This window comes from Coffea eugenioides, chromosome 3 (genome assembly GCF_003713205.1).
Source record: "Coffea eugenioides isolate CCC68of chromosome 3, Ceug_1.0, whole genome shotgun sequence".
Taxonomy (NCBI): domain Eukaryota; kingdom Viridiplantae; phylum Streptophyta; class Magnoliopsida; order Gentianales; family Rubiaceae; genus Coffea; species Coffea eugenioides.
In genome coordinates, this window is record NC_040037.1 from 45966566 (window position 1) to 45991693 (window position 25128).

The window sequence follows — 25128 nt, forward strand, 5'->3', positions numbered from 1 at the left end:
ATCTCAATAGTTCTTGACAAGTTTAGGGGCTGCTTGGTTAAAGGGTTTGGGAATCAAAGAATGAAATAAACCCCTTATTTGTTGCTTGGAATGCAATTTTTGGAATCATTTCTAAAAAATCATTCCCGAGCAAATTGGGAGGTTTCGGACAAAACTCTCAACTTATTCTCTCGGACAACATTTATGACTCCTCTACCCTCTCTTTCTCTCCATCACCATGACTTCACCATATTCAAATCCAATTCCACTTTTCCGTTTCTTTCCTAGGAAGCTCAACTCGCTGAACCACCTCCATCAATATCTCCGTTGCAAACCACCACCACTACCACCTCCACTGCGATGTCGTTGCCTCCTAACCTGGCCTCCGGTAGTCCACTTTACAATCAGAACTAGCGGAACCCTTACCCGCCATCCCTCCGTGAGAATTCCTCCTCCTTAATGCCGCTGGGGATTTTCAACCAACGGGCGGGTTCTCGATTGCAAGCGCTATCGCAGACCCTGGATGTTCAAGGATTGATGGATCTTTTCGCTGATTGGATGACGTCACATAGTTGGAATAACATGAAGCAGTCGTTTGAGCTGTGGGTTATGTCATTAGATAAGAATGGGAAACCCAAATCTGCAATAAATCTACAATTACAGATTGGAAACCCGAATCCAAGACTTTGTAGGCTTTGTGATTTAACATTATTCTGATTTTATCCAACTAATAAATTAGCTTATGGAAAAATGGATAATTTATGGAGGAAAGCCATAAAGAGCTGGTGTTTTATTGGAGAACGGGTTTATTTTTATTTTATTCGATAAATAAATTTATTTATGAAAAAATGAGTACTCTGTTCTTATAATGGAGGAAAGTCATAAAGAACTGGTGTTTTATTGGAAAACGGGTTTATTTTTATTTTATCCGATAAATAAATTTGTTTATGGGAAAATGGGTACTCTGTTCTTATAAGAGAAGTTTATGCAATTATCCCTTTGTTTTATAAGAATTGTTATATCAAGGGTAAATTTGGAATTTAATTGCATTTAATTCCGAAACACTCATCAAATCAAGCATCAGGAATTGGAATGATGCTAATTCCAATGTGTGAAACAAGCTAGATATTGGAATGAAAAGTTTAATTCCAAAACCAGAGTCTATGATTCTATTTCCATTTCCGATTCCAATATGTGAAACAAGCACCCCCTTAGTTCTTTCCCAAACAAAACCAATAAAAGTACAGTTTGGCTACAATGCATCCTGTGTAGCTTTCCAACCCTTAAATTGTGCAACTCGATTGCCCTAATATCGCCATCAGGAATAAATCTGTTCCTATGATTTCTGTCTTAACTTTATCATGGAACGATTGCCAAAATATTTAGCAAGAAATTTAAGTCATTATAGCTTCGTCAATATTCAAGAAAGTAAGGATGACTGAATTTGATTACCATTGTTTTTGAAAGAAAAGAATGACACCATTGGTTGAAGGGTCAAGCAAAGATTGAGACAAGTTCAATTGTTCACGACCAACACGTAACTAGTAATTTTTATTATGCTGATACGAATTTATACAAAATTAGTAGGCAAAACATACTTTTATCTGCATCCATTGTTTAATAATATTATTATCTTTGTTACTAGGTCAAAAGAAAAAGAAAAATGTTAGATTGTGTAGAGGCAGAAACCTTTACCCTATACTCTCTTATTAAAAGTTCAGCATCCACACCTGTACTTTAATTTCTAAAGAAACTCTACCTTTCAGCATTAAAATCTTTTCTATAGTTATTTTTAGTTTTCTTTGTGACCGTTTTCTAGGTAGGATGTAGGGTGTCCATATAATGTACATCTACTTCTTTTCCAATGTAAAACTTTCATCAAATTAGAGTCTACTAATAATATGTTCAAATTTATCAAATCACACGAAGTATAAACGTGACATAATCTAATAGTACTGACTAAATAGAAAGTAAGATTGAGATTTCTGTTTCAATATGCAAAGACTGTTAGGATATCAGAGAGAGTGATTCAAGAATAACCACACAATGAAACGTAATTTACCACAAACTTCATATACCAAAAGTAATCATGAAATGCTTCATGATCCAATCAACGCGAGAATAAGTAATTTTGACAGAATAATTATTAACTTTCTTCATCTCTTTAGTATTATTTATTTTTCCAATTTATTGTTTAGAACAAAAAAAAATAAGTCAATTCAAGATATGAACATATGAAAGGCTCAACAGCTGGATAATACTCATTAACGACAGAGGCTATTAATCCAAAAGGACTAAAATGGAGTACACTTTATATTCCAAAAGGCATTTATGGTGGGGGAAAAAGATAGAATCTAATATGGCATTATACGTCCTTTCAAGCCTTAATAACGATTACAAATAATTCATAAAGACGCCAAGACTTTTGAAAGGATTTAGATTTTGTTGCAATTTAGCCTTTACTCATGAAAGGGATGGTTGGATAGGAATTCAGTAGCATGCCGGTAGCAGCCATCCAAAAAGAACTAGTCCATTTGTGCACAAAATAAAGTGAATGTAATGTGTGTGTGTGTATTAAAAAGTAATCAATTGGGTTAGATTTGATGATTTGTGATTTACAGTGTAATCTTTTATATATATTTTGTAACTCTATTAAATCTAATATTTTCAAATCAAATATATCTGTGACATATTCAATGTATTTTTTGACATTGGTGCAGATTACTTTGTTAAACAAATCGTGTTTGATGATGTAATGGCTGCTTCAGCAAGAAATGAAGAGGGAGTTAGCAGAAAGGGAAAGATGGGAGAGAGACTTGAGAGGGAAGATAGAAAATGCGGAAAATGAGAGAACTGAATTTGTTGTATCTGATAGCATGCCCCTCACGTCTTACCTTTAGGCTTATTTATACAGGATTCATCCTCTAGATCCTTCCATGCCTTAGCTATAACAGAATGCTTAACAGAATGATCACGCATGCATGCATGCAGTGCAGTAACTAACTAGCCAACTAACTCTCTGATATGCTAACTAACTTCCAGAAATGGAAACCATGCCCACTACATTATTAGCTATAAATAACTAGGGAATATCTAAAATATCTAGAGGAAATATCCAGAATATCTAGGATCATTACAATACCTCCCCCTCAAGAATCTTAGTCACTAGGATTGAGTTGGAAATCTGGAAATTGTGATTGTATCACTGTGATATCCTCCCAAGTTGAATCTTCAGTGCCTAGGTTCAACCATTTGATCAACACTTGAGTTACCTTCTGTCTTTTCCTCATGATTTCACGAGTAGCAATAACACTTTCAGGGGCAATTTTAACCTCTCCATCTGCAGTAGTCAAAGGTAGTTCTTGAGTAACTACATGATTCTTGGCTGAGGGCTTGAGTAAGGAGACATGGAAGGTAGGGTGAATCAAGGAGCCAGCAGGTAATTCCAACCTATAGGCTGCATTTCCCACATTCTGAAGAACTTTGTAGGGTCCATAATATTTTGAAGACAATTTCAGATTCTTCCTGACTGCCACAGACGATTGTCTATAAGGTTACAGTTTCAAATAGACCCAATCTCCCACTTGGAAACTCCTTTCACTCCTGTCCTTGTCCGCAAACGGTTTCATTTGATTTTGTGCTTTGATTAAATTCCCCTTCAGCAGCTCGTTCCACTTTCTTCTGTCCCCTAGCCATTGCTCCACAGCCGCTACTGGAGTCCCCAAGGCATTGATGCCTAGTTGAGATGGTGGATATCCATACAGAGCCTCGAAGGGAGTCATTTTTAAGGCTGTGTGATGGTTGGTGTTGTACCACCATTCAGCAGCAACAAGCAAGGACTTCTATTTATGGGGTTGCTGGAAACACAGGCACCTCAAATATGTCTCCACACATCTATTCAACCTTTCTGTCTGCCCATCTATTTGGGGATGGTAAGCAGTAGAGTAGTGCAGCTTCGTGCCTAACTTCCCAAACAACTCCTGCCAGAACAAGCTGGTAAATAGCCTATCCCTATCAAATACAATGCTCAGGGGTAATCCGTGTAGCTTATAGATGTTTTCAAAATACATGTTAGCCACCGACTGTGCTGTATACTTCGATGGTAATGCTAGGAGGTGACAATACTTGGTGAACCTATCAATGACAACTAGCATTCCCTCATACCCCTGAGATTTAGGTAACCCCTCAATGAAATCCATTGAAATATGCTGCCATGCTTGTTCAGGAATAGGTAGAGGTTGTAGCAGTCCCGGTGTCTTGCAATTTTCTACCTTGCTCCTCTTGCAAACATCACACTGTTGTACCTATTGTTCTACTTCTCTTTTCATTCCTGGCGAGAAGAATGGTCCCTTTAATCTTTGGTAGGTCCCCAGGTTGCCTGAATGACCCCCAATGAGAGAGTCATGAAAGCAGGCTATCAGTTTCTGTCTCAAATTCCCTGAGGAACAACGTACATCCTGCCTTTGTACCTGAGTAAATTCCCAGCAAAAGAATAATTTGGGAAAGAATCAGGTGAAGTAGTCAGGCCTTCAGTCAACTTAGTCACAGAACCATCCCCTTGGTAACTCTCTAGGACTTCAGACAACCATGCCGGTTTCATGACTGAGATGCTGTGTGTAAAGCTGTCCTCTTCATAGCCTCTTCTAGACAGTGCATCAGCCACCAGGTTTTCCTTTCCTTTCTTGTACTATATTTCATAATCTAGGCCCAACAACTTAGTGAGCCATTTCTATTGTAGGGGAGTAGTTATCTTCTGTTCTAATAGGTACTTTAAGCTCTGGTGATCTGTCTTGATGGTGAAGTGGCTTCCCAACAGGTAATGCCTCCACTTGGACACAGCTGTAATAAGGGACAACTCCTTCTCGTATATGGACAGTCCCAAATTCTTAGGTCCCAGAGCTTGACTGAGATAGGCAATAGGCCTCCCTTGTTGCATTAGGACTGCACCAATAGCCTTCTGACTAGCATCTGTTTCTAGAGAAAAAGGTAAAGAAAAGTTAGGAAGTGTTAGGACTGGTGTGCTACTCATCAGCTACTTCAATTTTTGAAAGGCTAGCTCAGCTTGTTCATTCTAGTGGAAGTTTTCTTTCTTCAATAACTCAGTGAGTGGCTTGGCAATGAGTCCATATCCCCTCACAAACCTCCTGTAGTACCCTGTGAGTCTCAAAAATCCTCTCAATGCCTTTAGTGATATAGGGGTAGGCCATTCCACCATGCTCTTGATTTTTGAGGGATCTGCCTGCACTCCATCTCCACTGATAATATGCCCCAATTATTCTACTTGAGACTGTCCAAAGATGCATTTGGAAAGCTTGGCAAATAGGGAGTGAGCTTTGAGTGTTTCTAGGACAGTTTTGAGGTGGAAAAGGTGAGTGTCTGGATCTGGACTGTATATGAGGATGTGATCAAAGAAAACTAACACAAACTTCCTCAGGTAAGGTTCAAAAACATGGTTTATCAGGCTTTGAAATGTTGCAAGTGCATTGGTAAGACCAAATGGCATAACAGTGAACTCATACAATCCTAGGTAAGTTTTGAAGGCAGTTTTTGGGATGTCAGTTTGGAGCATTCTGATCTGATGGTATCCAGCCCTTAGATCAATCTTGGAGAAGATCTTAGCTCCAAACAGTTCATCGAGTAAATCATCAATGATAGGTATTGAAAATTTATCTTTGATAGTCAGGTCATTTAGTTGTCTGTAATCAACCCAAAATCTCCAAGTTCCATCTTTTTTTTAACTAATAGAACTGGAGAGGCAAACGGGCTATGGCTAAGCTGAATAATGCCACTGCTGAGCATGTCCTTCACTTGCCTTTCTATTTCATTTTTTTGGTTGTGAGGGTACCTATAAGGTGCTAGCTTGAATGGTTTGGCATTTGGCACTAAGGGAATTTGATGGTCATAGTTTCTGGAAGGGGGAAGGGATTGCGGTTCTCCAAATACATCTTTGTAGTCTTCAAGTAAAACACTTAGGGACTGTTGAAAACCAATGTCCAGATGAGTTACAGTGTTTACTTGAGTTCCCTTCATTTTCAATCCGCACGCGTGCTTCTAGATTCTGGTGCTCAACCCCTCCTTCTCAGCACTATCACTAGGAAGTTTCAGAACAGTCTCCTTAGACTCTCCATGTAACAAGATCCTCTCCCCTTTCTCATCAAAGGACATGTTCAGCTGCCTGAAGTCAAAGGTGATGGGGCTGTGTGCAGCCATCCAGTCTACTCCTATAATCACATCATATGGCTCCAAGTTAATGACAAACATATCATGAGTGAACTGTTTACCTTGCATTTCCCAACTCATGTTCGGAATCATCTTGTTACAAGTCAAGTACTCCCCATTAGCCATCCTGACCCTGAAAGGCTTGATAGATTGGACTAGTTCTAGATAGAGTTGTACCACTGCCCCTTTGATAAAACTATGAGTGCTTCCCCCATCCACTAGGATTGATAGTGGAGTTTCTTTGATCATCCCCTGCATCTTGATGGTGTTGTAAGTCATCTTCCCAGTCAGCGCATGTATCTCCATTTCTAACCCCTTGGCCGACTATGCTACTTGGTACTCGATCATCTCCCCTTCTACCAGATCCTCAGGACTATCTTCTACTGCTACAATCAGGTGGATTTCCTTCTGCTTGCATTGGTGGCCTGGTCCGAACTTTTCCCCACACCTATAGCAAAGATGGTGCTCCCTCCTGTACTGCAGCTCTGCTGGTGTGATTTTCTTGAAGTTCTGAGAAGTCTGTTTCTTTACAGCATTGGCAATAATAGGTTTGGTATGTGGAGTGGTGTACTGCGCAACAGACTGTGGAGTATTCCCCAAAGAGAGGGATTTCAGATGATGTTTGTGCTTCTTGTGGTAGGGTTCAAAGGCATTCTCTTGCAACCTGGCCAACTCAAATGCTTTGGATAATGTCTTGGGGTCATGAGTCTTCACCATTGATCTCAATTCATCTGGTAGACCACTCAAAAAACATGAAATGTAATAGTTTTCTGTAAGGTGTGGGGCTCGAATCATTACCTCTGATAGTAGTTCCTCAAATTTTTCTTGGTAGGCTAGGGCTGTGGAGGAGAGTTGTAACTTATTGAATTCCTCCACTGGATCCATTTGTCCCAATGTTCCAAACCGCTTGCACAACTCTCCAGAGAACTCCATCCAATCCATCTTGTTACCCCTAGTAGACTTGAATCCTTGATACCACACTTCAGCTTTACCTTCTAAATGGAATTCTGTCAGCTCCATCCATTGCTCCATAGGAATGTGCAGAAGCTGGAAATACTTCTGAAGTTTTCTGATCCCCTCCCTAGGATTGTCTCCTTTGAACACTGGTATTTCCAGCTTAGGTGCGCTAGCATAGAATGAACTTCTGACATTCCTCTCTCCTTGCTCTCGAGTCACCATATCTGAGCTCCTGGAGTGACTTCCCTCTGGCGATCCCAATATTCCTTTCTCAGGATTTCCTCGGTTCAAACTGGAGAGCTATTGAGAAATGGCTACCATGAATGCATCTAACTTATTGCTCAGCTCCATGCTTACTGCATCCAACCTTTCCTCCATGATCTGTTTGTTTGCGGCCATGGATTCTAGAATTCCTTAGAGTCTGCTGTCTTGCCTGCGTAGCTGTTCCTCCATGGTCTTCATTCGAGTTCCATCTGCCATTGTTATATTGATTTCAGCTTCCTAGTCCAAGGACCGAAAGCTCTGATACCACTTGTAATGGCTGCTTCAACAAGAAATGAAGAGGGAGTTAGCAGAAAGGGAAAGAGGGGAGAAAGACTTGAGAGGGAAGATAGAAAATGCAGAAAATGAGAGAACTGAATTTGTTGTATCTGATAGCATGCCCCTCACGTCTTACCTTTAGGCTTATTTATACAGGATTCATCCTCTAGATCCTTCCATGCCTTAGCTGTAACAGAATGCTTAACAGAACGATCACGCATGCATGCATGTAGTGCAGTAACTAACTAGCCAACTAACTCTCTGATATGCTAACTAACTTCTAGAAATGGAAACCATGCCCACTACATTATTAGCTGTAAATAACTAGGGAATATCTAAAATATTTAGAGGAAATATCTAGAATATCTAGGATCATTATAGATGATTTCTAACTAGTTTATTAATAATATTGACTTCTTTTTTATAAAAAAAAAGTAATCAAGGAAAAATGGGGAATCTAACAGTCTAATGCTTGCTTGCTTCTTTTTATTGTTTGAAGTGATTTTGGTGTCTTGCTAGTTTGTAATTGATTCAAGGTGGATAGAAAGAAATTGTTCAGAAATGTGAAATAGGGTAAGTATCCCAGTTTGGTTTTGGATTTTGAAAGTTATAAAAACGAAAATGATGTCAGTGATCCTCTTCAATTTTTTATCACCAACCAAAGCAATGATTTTTAAGAATAAAAATAACATTTGAAATCAAATCACAGTCTTTAAAGAGAGGAAATAGATGGTTGAGGGCGAAATGGCCATGGTGATGAATTGACATCATGGAAATCAAACTGTGCTTAGTAACGCCAAAATGTCACCATAACTCACAAATGAGTGACTAATGTGATGCCACATTTAGGCTTCAATCTACTATTACAAGTTTTACTGTGGACTAAATTGTGTGGTAAATTTAGTACTACTAATATTAAGTTTATGTTTAAAACAAGTAAATTTCAATAATTTAGGTAACTTACTCTTTAAATAACAAATTTTACTAAAATTTTAACAAAAATTGCCACTTTTTCTTCTAAACTTACCATTTTCTATATAAAACTTGCTAATTTTTCAAGTAAAACATATGATTTTATTAGCAAATCTTACCACTTTTTTTAGTAAAATTCACTAAATGGTAAGTTTTTTAAAAAAAAACTTACCATTTTTAATGCAAATCTTACTACTTTTTTCAAGCAAAATGTATGATTTTATTAACAAATGTTACCATAATTGTCGTAAAGTTTACTAAATCATTAACAAATCTTACCATCTTTCAAGCAAAACTTATCATTTTCTATACAAAACTTACTACTTTTTGGAGGCAGAACTTATGACTTGATTATTAAATCTTACCTTTATTTAGGAATAATTTTGGAAACCTCCCCTGAGCTTTATGCTAATATCACATAACACTTCTAAATTTTAAAAATATCACTAGCCTTCCCTCGAGTCATATTTTTTTGTAAGAATTTGACCCGTATATCAAAAATAAATACTCCTAACATAATCTTTTAAAGGAAAATAGATATATTTTTCTTCTAGTTTTACACTTTTGTGTTGTCTTATTTTTTAATTTTCTGCCAAATTGATTTTAAGATAAGATTTGAATGAGAAAGACTTAAAATGATTTTTTTTAAGGGGAGAAAGTGTTAAGTGCTAAAGCAATTGCCAGAATAGCGATTTTTTTTATTTTTGGTTTATCCTAGATTTTTTCCTAAATAGTTATTAGAATAATAAAGAAATTAAATTTAATATAAGATTGGTATAGGAAGATCAAAGAAGGCAGAGAAGACAGAGAAGACAGATATTTGAATACAAAACTAATGGTTTTAGTAGGCATTTCTATGAATTCAGATTTATTATCTTCTAATTTTTGTGGCATAAACAATTATTTGAATAACAATTAAAATTTGAGATAAGGTTGCCATAGGAAGCTTGGGAGGGGGAGAAGGGTATTAAAGGCAAAAAATGATTATTTTAGTAGACTTCTCTTAATAATTTCCTTTTGTTCAAATTTTTTTGCACAAGTAATTGTTAAAATAGTAAAGTTAAATTAATAAATGCTTGGCATAATACTACAAAATAAAGGGTGTTTAAGTGAAAATAGTAATTGATAGAGCAATGTTTGGGCATCTTATGTGCTGTTATGTGGTCATAATTTTGGCTACTTATTATGCTAAGTATTGAGGTTTTGTTCATATTTGATATTTGTGTAAATTGTATGCAGTTGGTGTCAAAAAGTGATCTCTGAAGGCTAATTTCCAGAAGACTTTTATTTTAGAGCATGCCCACGCCAAAAACTATTGAAGAGACGCCTCAAAGTCGGACCATGGGACTAAATAACTAACTAAACTCATCCTTATTCCTGCGGGATGCAGTTGGAAGTGCGTCAAAACAAAAAGGCAGCAATTTCCAGCGGATTTGGTAACAACCAATAAGGAGGATGCGGGGAATTGGGGAAATCTTTGGAAAAGCTACTATTTTCTCGTGGGCCAAGGTGGGTGTAACAGACAAGTAGTTTTAGTCTTGCAGATAGCTTTTTAGTTTCTTACGTTTTCTTTGGAGGGCTATCTTCGGGGAACTGGCAAAAAGCCAGATTCATGTGGGATTAGGAGATTAGCTTTAGTTTTGTTATCCCTTGGTAGAGGATTTGCTCTCTGTTTTGTTTTTACAATTTTCTTTAGACCTTTGCTATACTTTTTCCGAATGGACACAAAACAAAAAAAGAAGCAAGACTTTTTCTTTTGTTTCTTCATCACTTCATCTTTTCCAACTCTCTTGTGATTGTGTGGATGGAATCAATCAAATCCCGCGAGATTAATATGATGAGGAGCGGTTAGGTTTCTCCTCTACCCAAAGGTCGATGCGAAGGCACGGTCCATAATATCTGTGAGATCTAATCGAACTTTCACTAGTTCTTCCAATCCGTTACTATTCATGCGTTTCCTGGATTAACTGTTTATAGTTATTTTATTAATTGAGTATCAATGGCCGGACATTTAATTTAATTTAATCTAATAGCCTACTGTCACGTTAACTAAATTGAATCCGTAATTGTTCGTTTAGTTGATAACTAGTGACAACCATCATAATTGGCTTTATGTTAGGGAAACGTAAGATCTAGTTTAAATAAACCCTCTTAGCGTATTTATTGGTTAGGATTGAATTTTTCTAGTTTTAATGCAACCGGATAATTAAATTCCTACGATCGTACCTAGGGCTGTTTTCTAGTTAGAGAAGCAGTCAACGGTCGTACCTTGGCTGTCGAAAAAGTAAGGAAGAACTGGCTATCAGAGCTTGTTGATAGCTATAACTAACCTAGTGACGAATGAATGAAATATCTTTGCATCGATGATTGTTTAATTGGACCGCGCCTGAAAAGTTGATCCTTTGGGTAGAATTTTACTAATTGCTATTTTTAGTGAATTGTACTTGGTGAGTTAGCTTTTGAATTTTGTTTATTCAATTTTCTTTTTCATTCCATTAAATATCCCCCAATTTTGTTGTATTGACTTGGGAAGAAACAACTTTCTACCCGTTCCCTGTGGAATCAACCGTACTTGCCATTGTATGCAAATTTAATATTTTTGTAGACAAATCTTGTATATCGAATCAAGCACACTCTTTGGGGAGACAGGGTGAATATAGTAACCCATTGCGTATCTAGAGTCACTACTCTAGTGCTTAGATTTGTTCTATAATTAATTATGGTGGTAATTAGGACTTTTTAGTAATTATTATTGCATAGGTTGGACACCTGTCAATTTTTGGCGGCATTGCTGGGGAGAAAGTGTCGACAAACTGGTGAACATGGGATTCTGGCTTACAGGGCATGCCCACGCCTTGCAAGACACCCTTTCAAAAAAAAAGAAAAACAAAAAGAGAGAGAAAAGAGTTTCGACACTTGCGCAGCAGGTATAGCAAATGGAAATGCCTTGCTTGTGGAATCTCTCCAGTAAAGCGTTGAGGTTATGTAGTAGATATCGGACATTCTCTTGACATAGTGCACCCTATCTTTACCTCCTTATCCCGCCTTTCACCCAAGCCCCATTACAACCCTATTAAAGTCCCTTTGATTTATGTATTGAGTTCACTTTTGAGTGGTGGAGATGTGATAAATGTGCAAGCCTATGGTAATGTCATTCCATGGTGTTGATTTGAGCGTTCCTGGTATCTATACATTTTCTTGAAAGTGATGAGTATTACTACTCATACTCTTTGGATAACTACCTATCCGGTGTGCTCTAACTTTGGCGACATTGTCAGGAATGCAGGATACTTGTGTTAGTGCAGATCACCGCATAGTAGTTGCTATCGTGATTGAACTTCTGAGCTTCAAAATGCTTGAGGACAAGCATTGCCTAGGTGTGGGGGGATTTGATAGAGCAATGTTTGGGCATCTTATGTGCTGTTATGTGGTCAAAATTTTGGCTATTTATTATGCTAAGTACTGAGGTTTTGCTCACATTTGATATTTGTGTAAATTGTAGGCGGTTGGTGTCAAAAAGTGATCTCTGAAGGCTAATTTCCAGAAGACTCTTTATTTCAGGGTGTGCTCACGCCAGAAACTGTTGAAGAGACGCCTCAAAGTCGGACCGCAGGACTAACTAACTAACTAAACTCATCCTTATTCCTGCGGGATGTGGTTGGAAGTGCGTCAAAACAAAAAGACAGCAATTTCCAGTGGATTTGGTAACAACCAATAAGGAGGATGTGGGGAATTGGGGAAATCTTTGGAAAAACAGCTATTTTCTCGTGGGCCAAGGAGGGTGTAAAAGACAAGTAGTTTTAGTCTTGCAGATAGCTTTTTAGTTTCTTACGTTTTCTTTGGAGGGCTATCTTCGGGGAACTGGCAAAAAAGCCAGATTCATGTGGAATTAGGAGATTAGCTTTAGTTTTGTTATCCCTTGGTAGAGGATTTGTTCTTTGTTTTGTTTTTACGATTTTCTTTAGACCTTTGCTTTACTTTTTTTTGAACGGACATGAAACAAAAAAAGAAGCAAGACTTTTTTTTTTGTGATTGTGTGGATGGAATCAATCAAATCCCGCGAGATTGATATGATGAGGAGCGGTTAGGTTTCTCCTCTACCCAAAGGTCGACGCGAAGGTGCGGTCTATAACATCTGTGAGATCTAATCAAACTTTCACTCGTTCTTCCAATCCGTTACTATTCGTGCATTTCCTGGATTAACTGTTTATGGTTATTTTATTAATTGAGTATCAATGGCTGGATATTTAGTTTAATCTAATAGCCTACTGTCAGGTTAACTAAATTGAATCCGTAATTGTTCATTTAGTTGATAACTAGTGACAACCATCATAATTGATTTTATGTTGGGAAAACGTAAGATCTAGTTTAAATAAACCCTCTTAGCCTGTTTATTGGTTAGGGTTGGGTTTTTCTAGTTTTAATGCAACTGGATAATTAAATTCCTACGGTCATCCCTGGGGTTATTTTTTGGTTAGAGAAGCGGTCAACGGTCGTACCTTGGTTGTCGAAAAAGTAAGGAAAAACTGGCTGTCAGAGCTTGTTGATAGCTATAACTAACCTAGTGACGAATGAATGAAATATCTTTGCATCGATGATTATTTAATTGGACAGTGTCTGAAAAGTTGATCATTTGGATAGAATTTTACTAATTGCTATTTTTAGTTAATTGTACTTGGTGAGTTAGCTTTTGAATTTTGTTTATTCTATTTTCATTTTCATTCCATTAAATATCCCCCAATTTTGTTCTATTGACTTGGAAAGAAACAACTTCCTACCCGTTCCTTGTGGAATCGACCCTACTTGCCGTTGTATGCAGATTTAACACTTTTGTAGACAAATCTAGTATATCGAATCAAGCACACTCTTTGGAGACAGGGTGAATATAGTAATCCATTGCACATCTAGAGTCACTACTCCAGTATTTAGATTTGTTCTATAATTAATTCTAGTGGCAATTAGGATTTTTTAGTAATTATTATCGTACAGGCTTGACACCTGTCAATTTTTTGCGTCGTTGTCGGGGAACGGTGTTCTGGTTAATTTTGTTTCTTTTCAAGTTATTTTCTTTGGATTTGTCTGGCATTTTTCTAGTTTATGCCTCATTCTTCTCGTACAGGTAAATTGATTTTCGACCTGGAAGTAGAGAAGATTGCACGCCGAACTAGGAAAGAAACTAAACAGCTCAGAGAGGAGCAATCTAGCATTGCATCTCAGAGACTGGATCCAGAGGTTGAGTCAACAGATTCGAGTGGTGATAATTCAAGTGACTCAGGCCAAGAGGACATCCCTATGGCGAATCCAAGAACACTAAGGAAGTTGGCTGCTCCGGAATTGACCCAGCAGTCTTTGTGCATTACATTTCCAACTCTAGCTGAGAATACCTCCTTCGAACTGAAGTCAGGGTTAATTCATCTCTTACCCTCATTCCGTGGCCTCTTGAGTGAGGAACCTCATAAACACATCCAGGAGTTCGATGTGGTATGTTCTAGTATGAAGCCTTCAGGGATTACTGAAGAGCAGATCAAACTTAGAGCATTCCCTTTCTCTCACAAGGATGCAGCGAAGGATTGGTTATACTACCTACGTACAGGTAGTATCACAACATGGGCCCAGCTGAAAAAGAAGTTTTTGAAAAAATTCTTTCCGACATCCCGGGCTGCAAGTCTGAGAAAAGAGATATGCAGCATTAAGCAGTATCCCAGGGAATCCCTATATGACTATTGGAAAAGGTTCAATAAGTTGTGTACTAGATGCCCACAGTATCAAATTAGTGAACAACTATTGATCCAATACTTCTATGAGAGACTTCAGTCATCTGATAGAAGTATCATTGATGCTGCGAGTAGGGGAACACTGGCAAATAAGTCACCGAGAGAAGCATGACTGCTTATTGAAGCAATGGCAAAAAATTCTCAACAGTTTGGCTCCCGTGAGAGTAACCCTACCCGTAGGGTTAACGAGGTAAAAACGTCGTCCATTCAGCAGCAGTTATCGGAGTTAACATCTTTTGTTCAGCAGTTAGCTGTGGGGAATATGCATCAAGCAAAGGTCTGTGGAATTTGCACAAACATGGGCCATCCCACTGACCTATGCCCTGGGCTGAACAAGTAAACATGGCTGGGGGCGTGCCCACGCCCCGTAGGTAGTACGATCTATACTCGAACACGTACAATTCGAGTTGGAGAGACCACCCCAACTTCAACTATGGGAACAGGCCACAAAATTCATTCTCAAATCGACCACCAGGATTTCGGCAACCATGACAACCAAAGCTTCAACCTTCGTCCTCCAATTTAGGAGGCTCTTTGGAGGATATTGTCAAGAGCCTGGCCACGAGTACTACTCAGCTCCAGCAAGAAACTAGACTTGGTCACGAGTACTGCTTAATTCCAACAGGAAACTAGATCAGGCATGAAAAATCTGGAGACTTAAATAAGTCACATGGCAACTGCAATTAACCGCTTACAGTCTCAAGTTTTTGAAAAATTGCCATCGCAACCCGAGATAAACCCCAAGAATGTAAGTGCCTTGACATTGAGGAATGGCAAGGAAGTGGAGGGGCTTAAAGCCACGAACCTAAAGAGTAAAAGTGAAGAAGAGATTGAAGAAGAAGGACGCATTCGTGGAGACCCTGAGGTAACTCTTACTCCATCAATTCCCATTGAATCTAATTTACCTCCTTTTCCATGCAGGTTGGAAAAGACAAAGAAGGCGGAGATGGAAAAAGAAATCCTGGACGTATTCTGAAAAGTAGAGATCAACATTCCCTTGTTGGATGCAATTAAGCAGGTACCAAAGTACGTAAAATTTTTTAAGAATTTGTGCATCTATAAAAGGAAGTTGAGAGGGGACAAAAGAGTAGCAGTGGGAGAAAATATATCGGCTATACTCCAAAGAAAGCTCCCACCCAAGTGTGGGGATTCAGGTATGTTCACGATCCCATGCAAAATAGGAAATACACCGATTAGAAAAGTAATGTTGGATTTAGGGGCATCAATCAACGTAATGCCAAAAACCATTTATGTTTCTCTAAATCTTGGGCCACTAACAGAAACTGCCATCATAATCCAACTAGTTGACCGCACCAATGCTTATCCAGAGAGGCTAGTTGAGGATGTCTTGGTTCAGGTAAATGAGTTAGTTTTTCCAGCAGATTTTTATATCCTAGGTATGGGAGATGAAAAATTGTTAAATCCGTCACCTATTTTGTTAGGTAGACCATTTCTTAGCACTGCTAGGACTACAATAGATGTGAATGAGAGTACTTTATCAATGGAGTTTGATGGCAAAATTGTAAATTTCAATATTTTTGAGGCGATGAAGTATCCGGAGGAATCTAACTCAGTTTTTGCATTGAGTGTTATTGAACCCATTGTACAGGAAACTTTTGAATTAGACTGTGAAGACGCATTGGAAGTAGCCTTTATCAAGCATCTTGAATTGGGTGTAACTCTTAATGTGGACATGAGGGATGAGTTGCACGATACAGTTGAAGCATTACATTCACTTCCAACCATTCCTTCGAGGTATGAGCTTAGCTCTCTTTTTGTGCCAAAAACTCAGACAAAGTTGTTGCCTTCAGTTGCACAGGCACCGGAGTTGGAGCCTAAGACTCTCACGAAACATTTAAAGTACGCATTCCTGAGAGACTAAGAGACGCTTCCGGTGATCATTTCTGCACACTTATTTCCAAGTCAAGAGAGTAAACTGGTGCGAACCCTTAGGCATCAAAAGGAAGCGATTGGGTGGAGTATAACAGATATCAAAGGAATAACTCTGTTCTTATGCATGCACCAGGTACGGCTCGAAGATGATGCGAAGCCGGTAAAACAGGCGCAGCGGAGATTGAATTCGCTAATGATGGAAGTAGTGAAAAAGGAGATACTTAAACTCCTGGAAGTAGGAATTATCTTTGCTATCTTGGACAGTCTTTGGGTGAGTCCCGTTCAAATAGTCCCAAAAAAAATAGGAGTGACTGTAGAGGAAAACCAGGAGGGTGAGATGGTTCCAGTCAGGAAAGCTACAGGTTGGCGCCAGTGCATTGACTACCGGAGACTAAACGCTGTGATGAAAAAGAACCATTTCCTTCTCCCTTTTATTGACCAGATGATAGAAAGATTGGCTGGTCGTGTTTACTATTATTTTTTGAATGATTTTTCAGGGTACTTCAGATCGCGATAACACCGGAGGACCAGGAAAAGACCACATTCACCTGCCCATTTGGTACTTTTGCGTACCGTAGGATGTCTTTCGGTCTTTGCAATGTTCCAACAACTTTTCAAAGGTGCATGGTAAGTATTTTCTCCGAATATGTAGAAAAGATTATTGAGGTGTTCATGAATGATTTTAGTGTATACGGGGATAGTTTTGATGAATGTTTCGATAATTTAGCTCTAATTTTGAAAAGGTGCATAGAGACGAACTTAGTTCTTAATTGAAAAAAATGCGCTTTATGGTAGAGTATGGTATTGTCTTAGGGCACATTGTGTCGGCTAAGGGAATAGAGGTAGATAAATCAAAAATAGATCTAATTTCTGCTTTGCCTTACCCCGTATGTGTACGGAAAGTACGTTTCTTTTTGGGCCATATAGGGTTTTATAGGAGGTTCATCAAGGATTTCTCAAAGATCGGAGCACCCATATTCGAGTTGCTGCAAAAGGACGTGACATTCGATTTCACCAATGAATGTAAGGTGGCTTTTGATAAATTAAAGGAGTCGTTGACATCGTCGCCCATCATTCAACCCCCAGATTGGAGCTTGCCGTTTGAAATAATGTGCGATGCGAGTGATTATGGGGTAGGAGCAGTGTTGGGGCAAAGGATTGGCAAGGCGGCGCATGCAATTTACTATGCGTCGTAAGCATTGAGTGGAGCTCAACTTGACTACTCCACGACGGAGAAAGAATTACTAGTCGTTTTTGCACTGGAAAAATTTAGGTCATATTTATTGGGTGCAAAAGTAATTATTTTCTCTGATCATGCAGCCTTGAGGTACTTGTTAGTGAAGAAGGATGCAAAACCAATGCTCATAAGGTGGGTTTTACTTCTGCAAGAGTTCAATTTAGAGATTAAGCATAAGAGTGGGGTCGAGAACTTGATGGCTGATCATTTGAGGCGTTTGCTTACGAATAAGGAAGATCTGTCATTGAGAGAATCATTTTCCGAGGAGCAGTTACTTGCCATTAATTCGTCAGTACCTTGGTATACTGATGTTGTCAATTTTTTGGTAACGAATCAATTACCTGCAGGTTGACCAAAGGCTAAGAGAGATAAATTGAGAAGTGATGCCAAATACTATATTTGGGATGGCCCTTACCTGTGGAGGCAATGCTCGGATCAAGTGATAAGAAGGTGTGTAAGTGCAGGTGAGTTCCATTCTATTTTAACTTTTTGTCATTCTTTTGTATGTGGAGGGCACTTTAGGCCAAAGCGAACAGCTCGTAAGGTGTTAGAGAGTGGCTTTTATTGGCTTACTCTGTTTAAGGATGCATATTTATTTTGTAAATCTTGTGATAAGTGTCAAATGGTGGGGAATATTTTTTGTAGAGATCAAATTATTCAAACCCCCATGTTGTTTGTTGAAATTTTTTATGTCTGTGGTATAGATTTCATGGGTCCCTTTCCCTCGTCTTTTGGTTTCTTATACATTTTACTTGATGTCGATTATATTTCTAAATGGGTGGAGGCAAAGGTCACCCGGACTAATGATTCGATAGTGGTTGCAGAATTATAAAATCTAACATTTTTTGTCCGCTTTGGAATGCCGAGAGTTGTAGTTAGTGACAGGAACACTCATTTTTGCAATAAAACGATCATTGCCTTGTTTCGTAAATATGGCGTACTCCACAAAGTATCCACACCCTATCATTCGCAGACGAATAGTTAGGCCGAAGTGTCGAATAGCGAGATTAAATCAATTCTGGAGAAGATGGGGTGGCCTGATAGAAAGGATTGGAACTTGAAATTGGAAAATGCTCTATGGGCTTACCGCACCACGTATAAAACACCGATTGGAATGTCCCCATACAGATTAGTCTTCGGGAAGCCGTGCCACCTCCCAATAGAATTTGAACACAAGAAATTTTGGGCAATTGAGCGGTGCAACATGGACCTTATGGATGCCGAGGGATATAGAAAGATCCAATTACAAGAGTTGGAAGAACTAAGGAATGAAGCCTATGAGAACGCAGCAATTTATAAAGAGAAGAGCAAAGTCTTTCACGACCAACAAGTCTCAAAGAAGTCATTTGTAGTAAGGCAAAAAGTTCCCCTATATCACTCGAGATTTAAGTTTTTTCCCGATAAGTTGTGTTCGCGTTGGATTAGTCCATTTGTCATTTCTAATATTTTTCATCATGATGCAATGGAAATCCAAAGTTTGAAAATCGAGAAGAAATTTGTGGTAAATGGTCAACGTTTTAAACCCTATTATGAGAGGTTTAATAGTGAGCAAGTGGATGTCATATATGTTGATGATCCAAATTGTGTGGCTTAACTAGCTATTACTGTGTCTAACCAAAGACATTAAAGAAAGGCGCTACTTGGAAGGCAATGCAAGGATTTCAATTGTGTTTTATTTCATATTTGTGTATTCAAGATCAGTGGGTTTAGGTTCCTATTGACAAACAATCTGTATTGTACGTCATGGGTGTTTCTGTGCAGTTTTATTCTAGGTTGGGGGCACAAATTTGTGGGCAAGAGACTTCATGTTACAAGGCGTGCTTGCGCCTTGTATTCACCGCACATGGACATTTGTAAAATTTGGTGAACAGAGTACTTACACCCCCAAGGCGTGCCCACGCCGCACAGCAGATCGTGTCGAACATATTACAATGGGATGGGCAGACGACCTCGACTTCCAAAGCTTGCCCACGCCTTCCAACCTTTGCAACAACTAGAGTCAAACGTGACCAGGACCCTCTCTAACCCCACTTTACTACTTTTCTTTTTTCTCGTCTTGACTGGTCTTTTCATTTTTTTTGTCTTAGCCTCCCCTGGTTTTCTTCCCTCTTTGCTGAAATCTCAGAGGCCGCCGCCACTGCACACCTACTCCGTTGACGCCGTTATCTCCACCATCCGCGGTCAAGCTCCAGCCGCCATCGTGCACGCTATCCGGGCGCACATCGGCATCGCCATACGCACCTCGCCGACGCTGCTCATGTACATCGTATGCCGCACGCTAACGCCTCCGTACTTCCCTTCCTCGCCGTAGCGCGCCACCACTGCAGGCGCCATCAGCTCTACCCAGGGCGCCACCCCAATCATCGACCACTCGCGCCCAACGATATCTCGCTGTTCCCCGCCGTCGCGACTGCTGCCCACCGCCATCGTCGTCGCCGAGGCTCCACCAACGCTTGCTCCGTCCACACCACTCGCGCCGACCGCCGACTCACCCCCGACGCCCTTGCAGTCGCACTGACCGTCGCCTCCACTGGGGTCCCCTCCAGCGTGACAAAGTGGTACCCCTAATTCATTTCTTGCCATTACTGCTTAAAATCTAAAATTGTTTCTATGCGATATTACTCTATTGTTTGAGCTGAGCTTGCTGAACCTCTGAGACTTTCATATGTGATCTTTGCTTCGCGGTTGAATTGCTGTGATTGGTTGTTGGTGTTGGTGTAGAATTGTTGTGGGGTGCTGAGGTTGTTGTTGTTTATTTTGCTTTCGAATTGGTTGTCGAGGGTTTGATAGGTGATGCGGCGCCCCATTTTTAAAAATTAAAAATTAATGGTTTAAAAAAGTGAATTTTAATTTAATTTTTGATTGAAAAAATGATTTTGATTTAAAAAGAAAATGGGCTTAAATGGGACTTGTAATGCGACGATTTGGGCCCAAATTATAGTTTAAAAAGGGTTTTTGAAATAAAATCGGAGTTGCCACTTGATATTGAGTTAAGGTGTACCAAGTCACCTAAAATGAATTTTGTAAAGAAAAAGTAGAAAATCCCTTTTTAAACGACTCCAAGTCTACGAAAATCAGAAAAAAAGATTTGGGAGTCACATTTCAAGAAAGGGAAGGCAAGGATAAAAGTCCAAGGCACCCTTTCAACCTAGCCAAGGCTAGTTGCGTGATTTAATCAAAAATTTTCTTAATTTAACCTAAAAATTTATCACATTTGAACGTACTATATGAATGCAAACTCTAAACCTAGGAGGGTGTCGGGGGGTCGAGATGTATCTTCAAAGCTTATTTGGTACCAATCACATTAATTGTGATGTCCAATGAAGACTCTTCGAAGAAGTAACGAATAATGCAAAAATATGATACTCTAAGAAAAGGAAAATAATAAAAATAATCATAATTATACAAATATACATGTCCTAAAGGAATGCATCATGTCGAGTACGGGGGACTAATGTTCGTGATTCAATTTTCCCTTTAATAGAGGGAATACGAGGTGCTAAGACTAGAAAGCCAAACTCGTCCATATCCCATATCCAAGGGGTTTTTCCTATCTAAACAAGCAAATGCACTACACTAATTCTAATTCTTAAATGAAATGCAAGTCTAATGTTATATATCACACATGGGGGATATATATAAGGAAATTGGGTATAAGGGGTATACGTATAAGGGGAATATGCAAAAAATGATAAAAGACCCTAGAAAGTGAAAAATATGCATGAAATGAAATGATTTCATCACACAATCATGTTCTAACGCTCGAAGGGCTCCTAAGGGTCTAGCGTTGGACTAGCCCATGTCTACAAATTCTCACTAGCGTTGGACTAGTGGAAAATCAGAACAAAGAGCCACAACTAGCATTGGACTAGTATGGATTCGGGAAAGCGGGCCACAACTAGCGTTGGACTAGTATGGTGATGACATGCATTTGTTACAATCAAATAAATCATGTAAGATCTAATAAAAACATGTAAACACATAATATCACATAGACACATAACACATAATCATTATATCTAGATGCAATACCCTAAGAAAGCGGTAACACATAGCACATAAACATGCAAAAACACACAAGACAAATATAAAGCTAATAAAAACCCTAACTATTACATTTGAGAGGGGGCCTACTACAATCTAAAAGGGGAAAAGAATAAATGAATACCTAACTATTACATCTTGGCATTTAAATGCCTTTCCAATAACCAAAATTGAACTAAAATAAATATACTAAATTAAAATAAATAAAGCGAATAAATAAATAAAATAAAAACATTCAAAAGGCATGCAATTAAGCACGTAAAGTCACATAGGGACAAATAGGATCAAATAAAGTCAAAATAAGGGATAGAGTGTACCTCCATTGAGTTGGTGCCCTAACGGAACAAAATTACTTATTTACCCTCCAAAACAATGAAAAGGGTCAAGGCATCACTTTAATGAACAAATAATCACAAAATGAAAATAAATACAAAATTGAATCACTAAAACCATTTAAATAACTAAACAGCCCATATTTAACAAATAAGGACCCAATTGCTATGCTAAAGCCACGAACGCCAAAAATTCCACATAAAATCAAATCAACACCATAAATCTAGAATAAAAAAGTTACTAAACCTTCAAATTCATCCTAGCACTCATGCATGTTCTGTCCAATAATCGCAATGAAGACACATAAAAACAAGAAAACATTTTAAAGGACCAAATTGATGAACTTCTACGATTTTACGGGCCATAGTAGCATGAGGAGAAACATGTGGGGTTGATTTGTAATTTTTAGAAGTTGTTTTGCATGCAAATTCCATGCTAAAGCCACGAAACAAGCTTCTGCAACTCTTCGGCTATGGGGTTTTTACAATTTCTGCTACGATTCATTACCCACCAAACACATCACCAACAAACATCAACAACCACAAGAAATCAATCCTAATCATCAACCAATTCGAATACCACTTTTATTATAAGACTAAAGCAGAAAATCTGGATTGGTGACTACCATAGATACAAGAAATATCAGCTAAAGAAAGAAACGAAGCACTGCAATTTTCCAGCTACCATTAGCTATGCTTGGGAGGGGTTCATTAGATGTAAAACACGGCCAGCTTTCCAACCAAACAGCAAAGCTATGATCTCAAACATCAAACCAGAAATTCGACATTCAAGCAAGCGAGTCTTTCGCAACAATTCTTCTACAACTTTCCTAGATTGATTCTACCCAAATACAAATCGAAAGGACATGAAATCCAAGCCAAATTGTGCAGCTGATGCTTTTTATTTCAAAAAAAAAAACAACTCCCAAGATACACAAGACAGAAAAAAATGAACAATGGCAAGATAATCATCAAGGAACAAACAAGTTAAAGCTGTGGAACAAGCCCAGCAAACCAGCGACAAAAGATTTGACAGTTCATGCATCCTCTTAGCGGCTTATGGAACCAGCATAGATAACATGAGGTGAGCAAAAATGAAAGCAAAACAGCAACTTTTCTTCATACACTGGTTTTTTGGTGCAAGTGTGCAAGTTCTTTGCTATGCATAACTAAAATTTCAAGCGAACATCAGACTCTAGTCTTAAGCAGCGAAATCTCATAGATTCAATTAGTCACGCACACAAATCTTTGGCAAAAAATTTCGCAATCTTCTGGGTTTGTCAAACATAGCAAAGATTGACACAACGTTGCATCATAAAAAGAAAACAGTCCGACTTGAACAAATCAAGTTAACATCTTTTCCAAACTCTTTGCTAGATTACCTCCACATTAACAAGCTCTTCTAACATCAGCAAGTTCCAAGAACCAGGAGAACAATGAATGAATGGAAACGAAACACGATAAGCTTGTCCACTAGTTAGGTTATTCATACGTTTTGCCCCCTCCCCTCTTTTTACAACAAACAAATAGTGAACTTGTCAAACCACAGCCATGATCATTCAACAAATGCAGCTTGCTAAGCCGATAGCAATCATGTTAACAAGTAAGGAACCCATGTTCCAGTTAAGAAGAAACAAACGGGAGAAGGGTCTAGGACTACCTCTTTTGCTGTCTTTGGAGTCGAATCACCACGAAGATTCACAGATGAACAAACTCCGCCGGATCACCAAAAACGAATTGCCGACTCTGATGGAGAATCGCGAAGACGAGATCTTTTCCCTCAACAGGGACCTTGCTTTCCTTGTTCCTTTCTTTTTTTTCTTCTTGCCTCTTGCTCTCCCAGCCAGCCCGTGGCTTCCTTCTTTTTCTCGGCATTCTGGTTTCCCTCAGTCTTCGTTTTTCTCTTTCTCTCAATCTCTCCCACTCTCAGTTTCGCTCTTCCCGTTTCCTTTTCTCCAGCCGTCCCCCAGATTTTCAGTCTATCTCTCCCTCTCTCTCAAAGCTGCGTTTTTTGTTCTCAAAACCTAACCGCCACCTCTACTCCCCTTTCTGCTCTCGATTTTTTCCCCAAACCCTTTCCTCTGCTTTTTCCTACTCAGCCCAGCCGCCAACGCCTCTTACCTTGGCTGCGTTTCTTTTTCCAGCTTCCTCTTTTCTTGCCCTTAGCCCCGAAGCCTTCTAATTTTCCTTAGCCCGCCGCCCTTCTTATTCTCCCTTGTCCGCCAGCCCCCACTCTCAGCTGTTATTCGATTCCCCCTCCTCCCTTTTTTTGCTGCGGCTGTGACCCTTTTATAGGGAACTCGGCTCTCTAACCCTCATCTAAAGGGCTCCCCAAGAATCCTCAATTCTTGCCTTTTCTTTTAGCCATCGGATCCTTTCCCTTCTAGGTTACTCCCGCATGCTTCTTTTTCTTTTTTTCTTTTTTCTATTTTTCAATGAATCAGTTAATCAATAATAAACAAAAATAACGAAAAATAACAATTTAGGTAAGATCGAATAAAATGAACAAAAGCTAGGAATAAAAAGATAAAAACAACATGCCAAAATTTTGTGTTTGATTGATGATTTTCCTTTTTTTTCCTTTTTTTCAGTGGATTAATTAATAAAAACAAAAACAATTTTCTTAACAAAAACGAGAATGAGATAAACTAAGCAAAGAAATAATAATGAAAATAAAATAAATAAATAAACAAAAAAATCACCTAGAATAAATAGAAAGAAAGACTAAAATTATGGTGTCTACAGTTTGCCCCTCTTTGTCTGAGTTTTGGAAAAACTTGAGACAAAGAAGTAGATACCAAAAATTCACCTGTGGTTATTTTGCCGCAAACTATTCGAATGACTGACACTTCTGAAATGAGGACTGACCCGTTTAACAAAAAAATTTCAAAAATAGGACTGACCCAGATGAGAAATTTAAAACGGGACTGATCCGAACAAGGAATTTAAAATGGGACTGACCCAAACAAGAAATTTAAACGGGACTGACCCGAACAAGGAATTTAAAATGAAACTTACCCAAACAAGAAATTTAAACGGGATTGATCCGAACAAGAAATTTAAAATGGGATTGACCCGAAGCTGCCATGACATCGGTCAGTGGGATATAACCCAAGTCTGCCGAGATTGGTGGTACAAAATCCAAGTCCAACGGGTAAAGTGAGGTGAAAGGAAGTGTTAG

General features: G+C 38.8%; 1 protein-coding gene across 1 annotated transcript; it reads left to right on the forward strand.

Annotated features, from left to right (window-relative positions):
- The first annotated feature begins 15675 nt into the window (after positions 1 to 15675).
- Positions 15676 to 17923, forward strand: LOC113766757. The gene is made up of 5 exons (XM_027310912.1): positions 15676 to 16260; positions 16468 to 16605; positions 16832 to 16893; positions 17272 to 17526; positions 17608 to 17923. Exons 1-5 carry the CDS (start codon positions 15676 to 15678, stop codon positions 17921 to 17923), a joined length of 1356 nt encoding a protein of 451 aa, XP_027166713.1.
- Positions 17924 to 25128: the final 7205 nt, after the last annotated feature.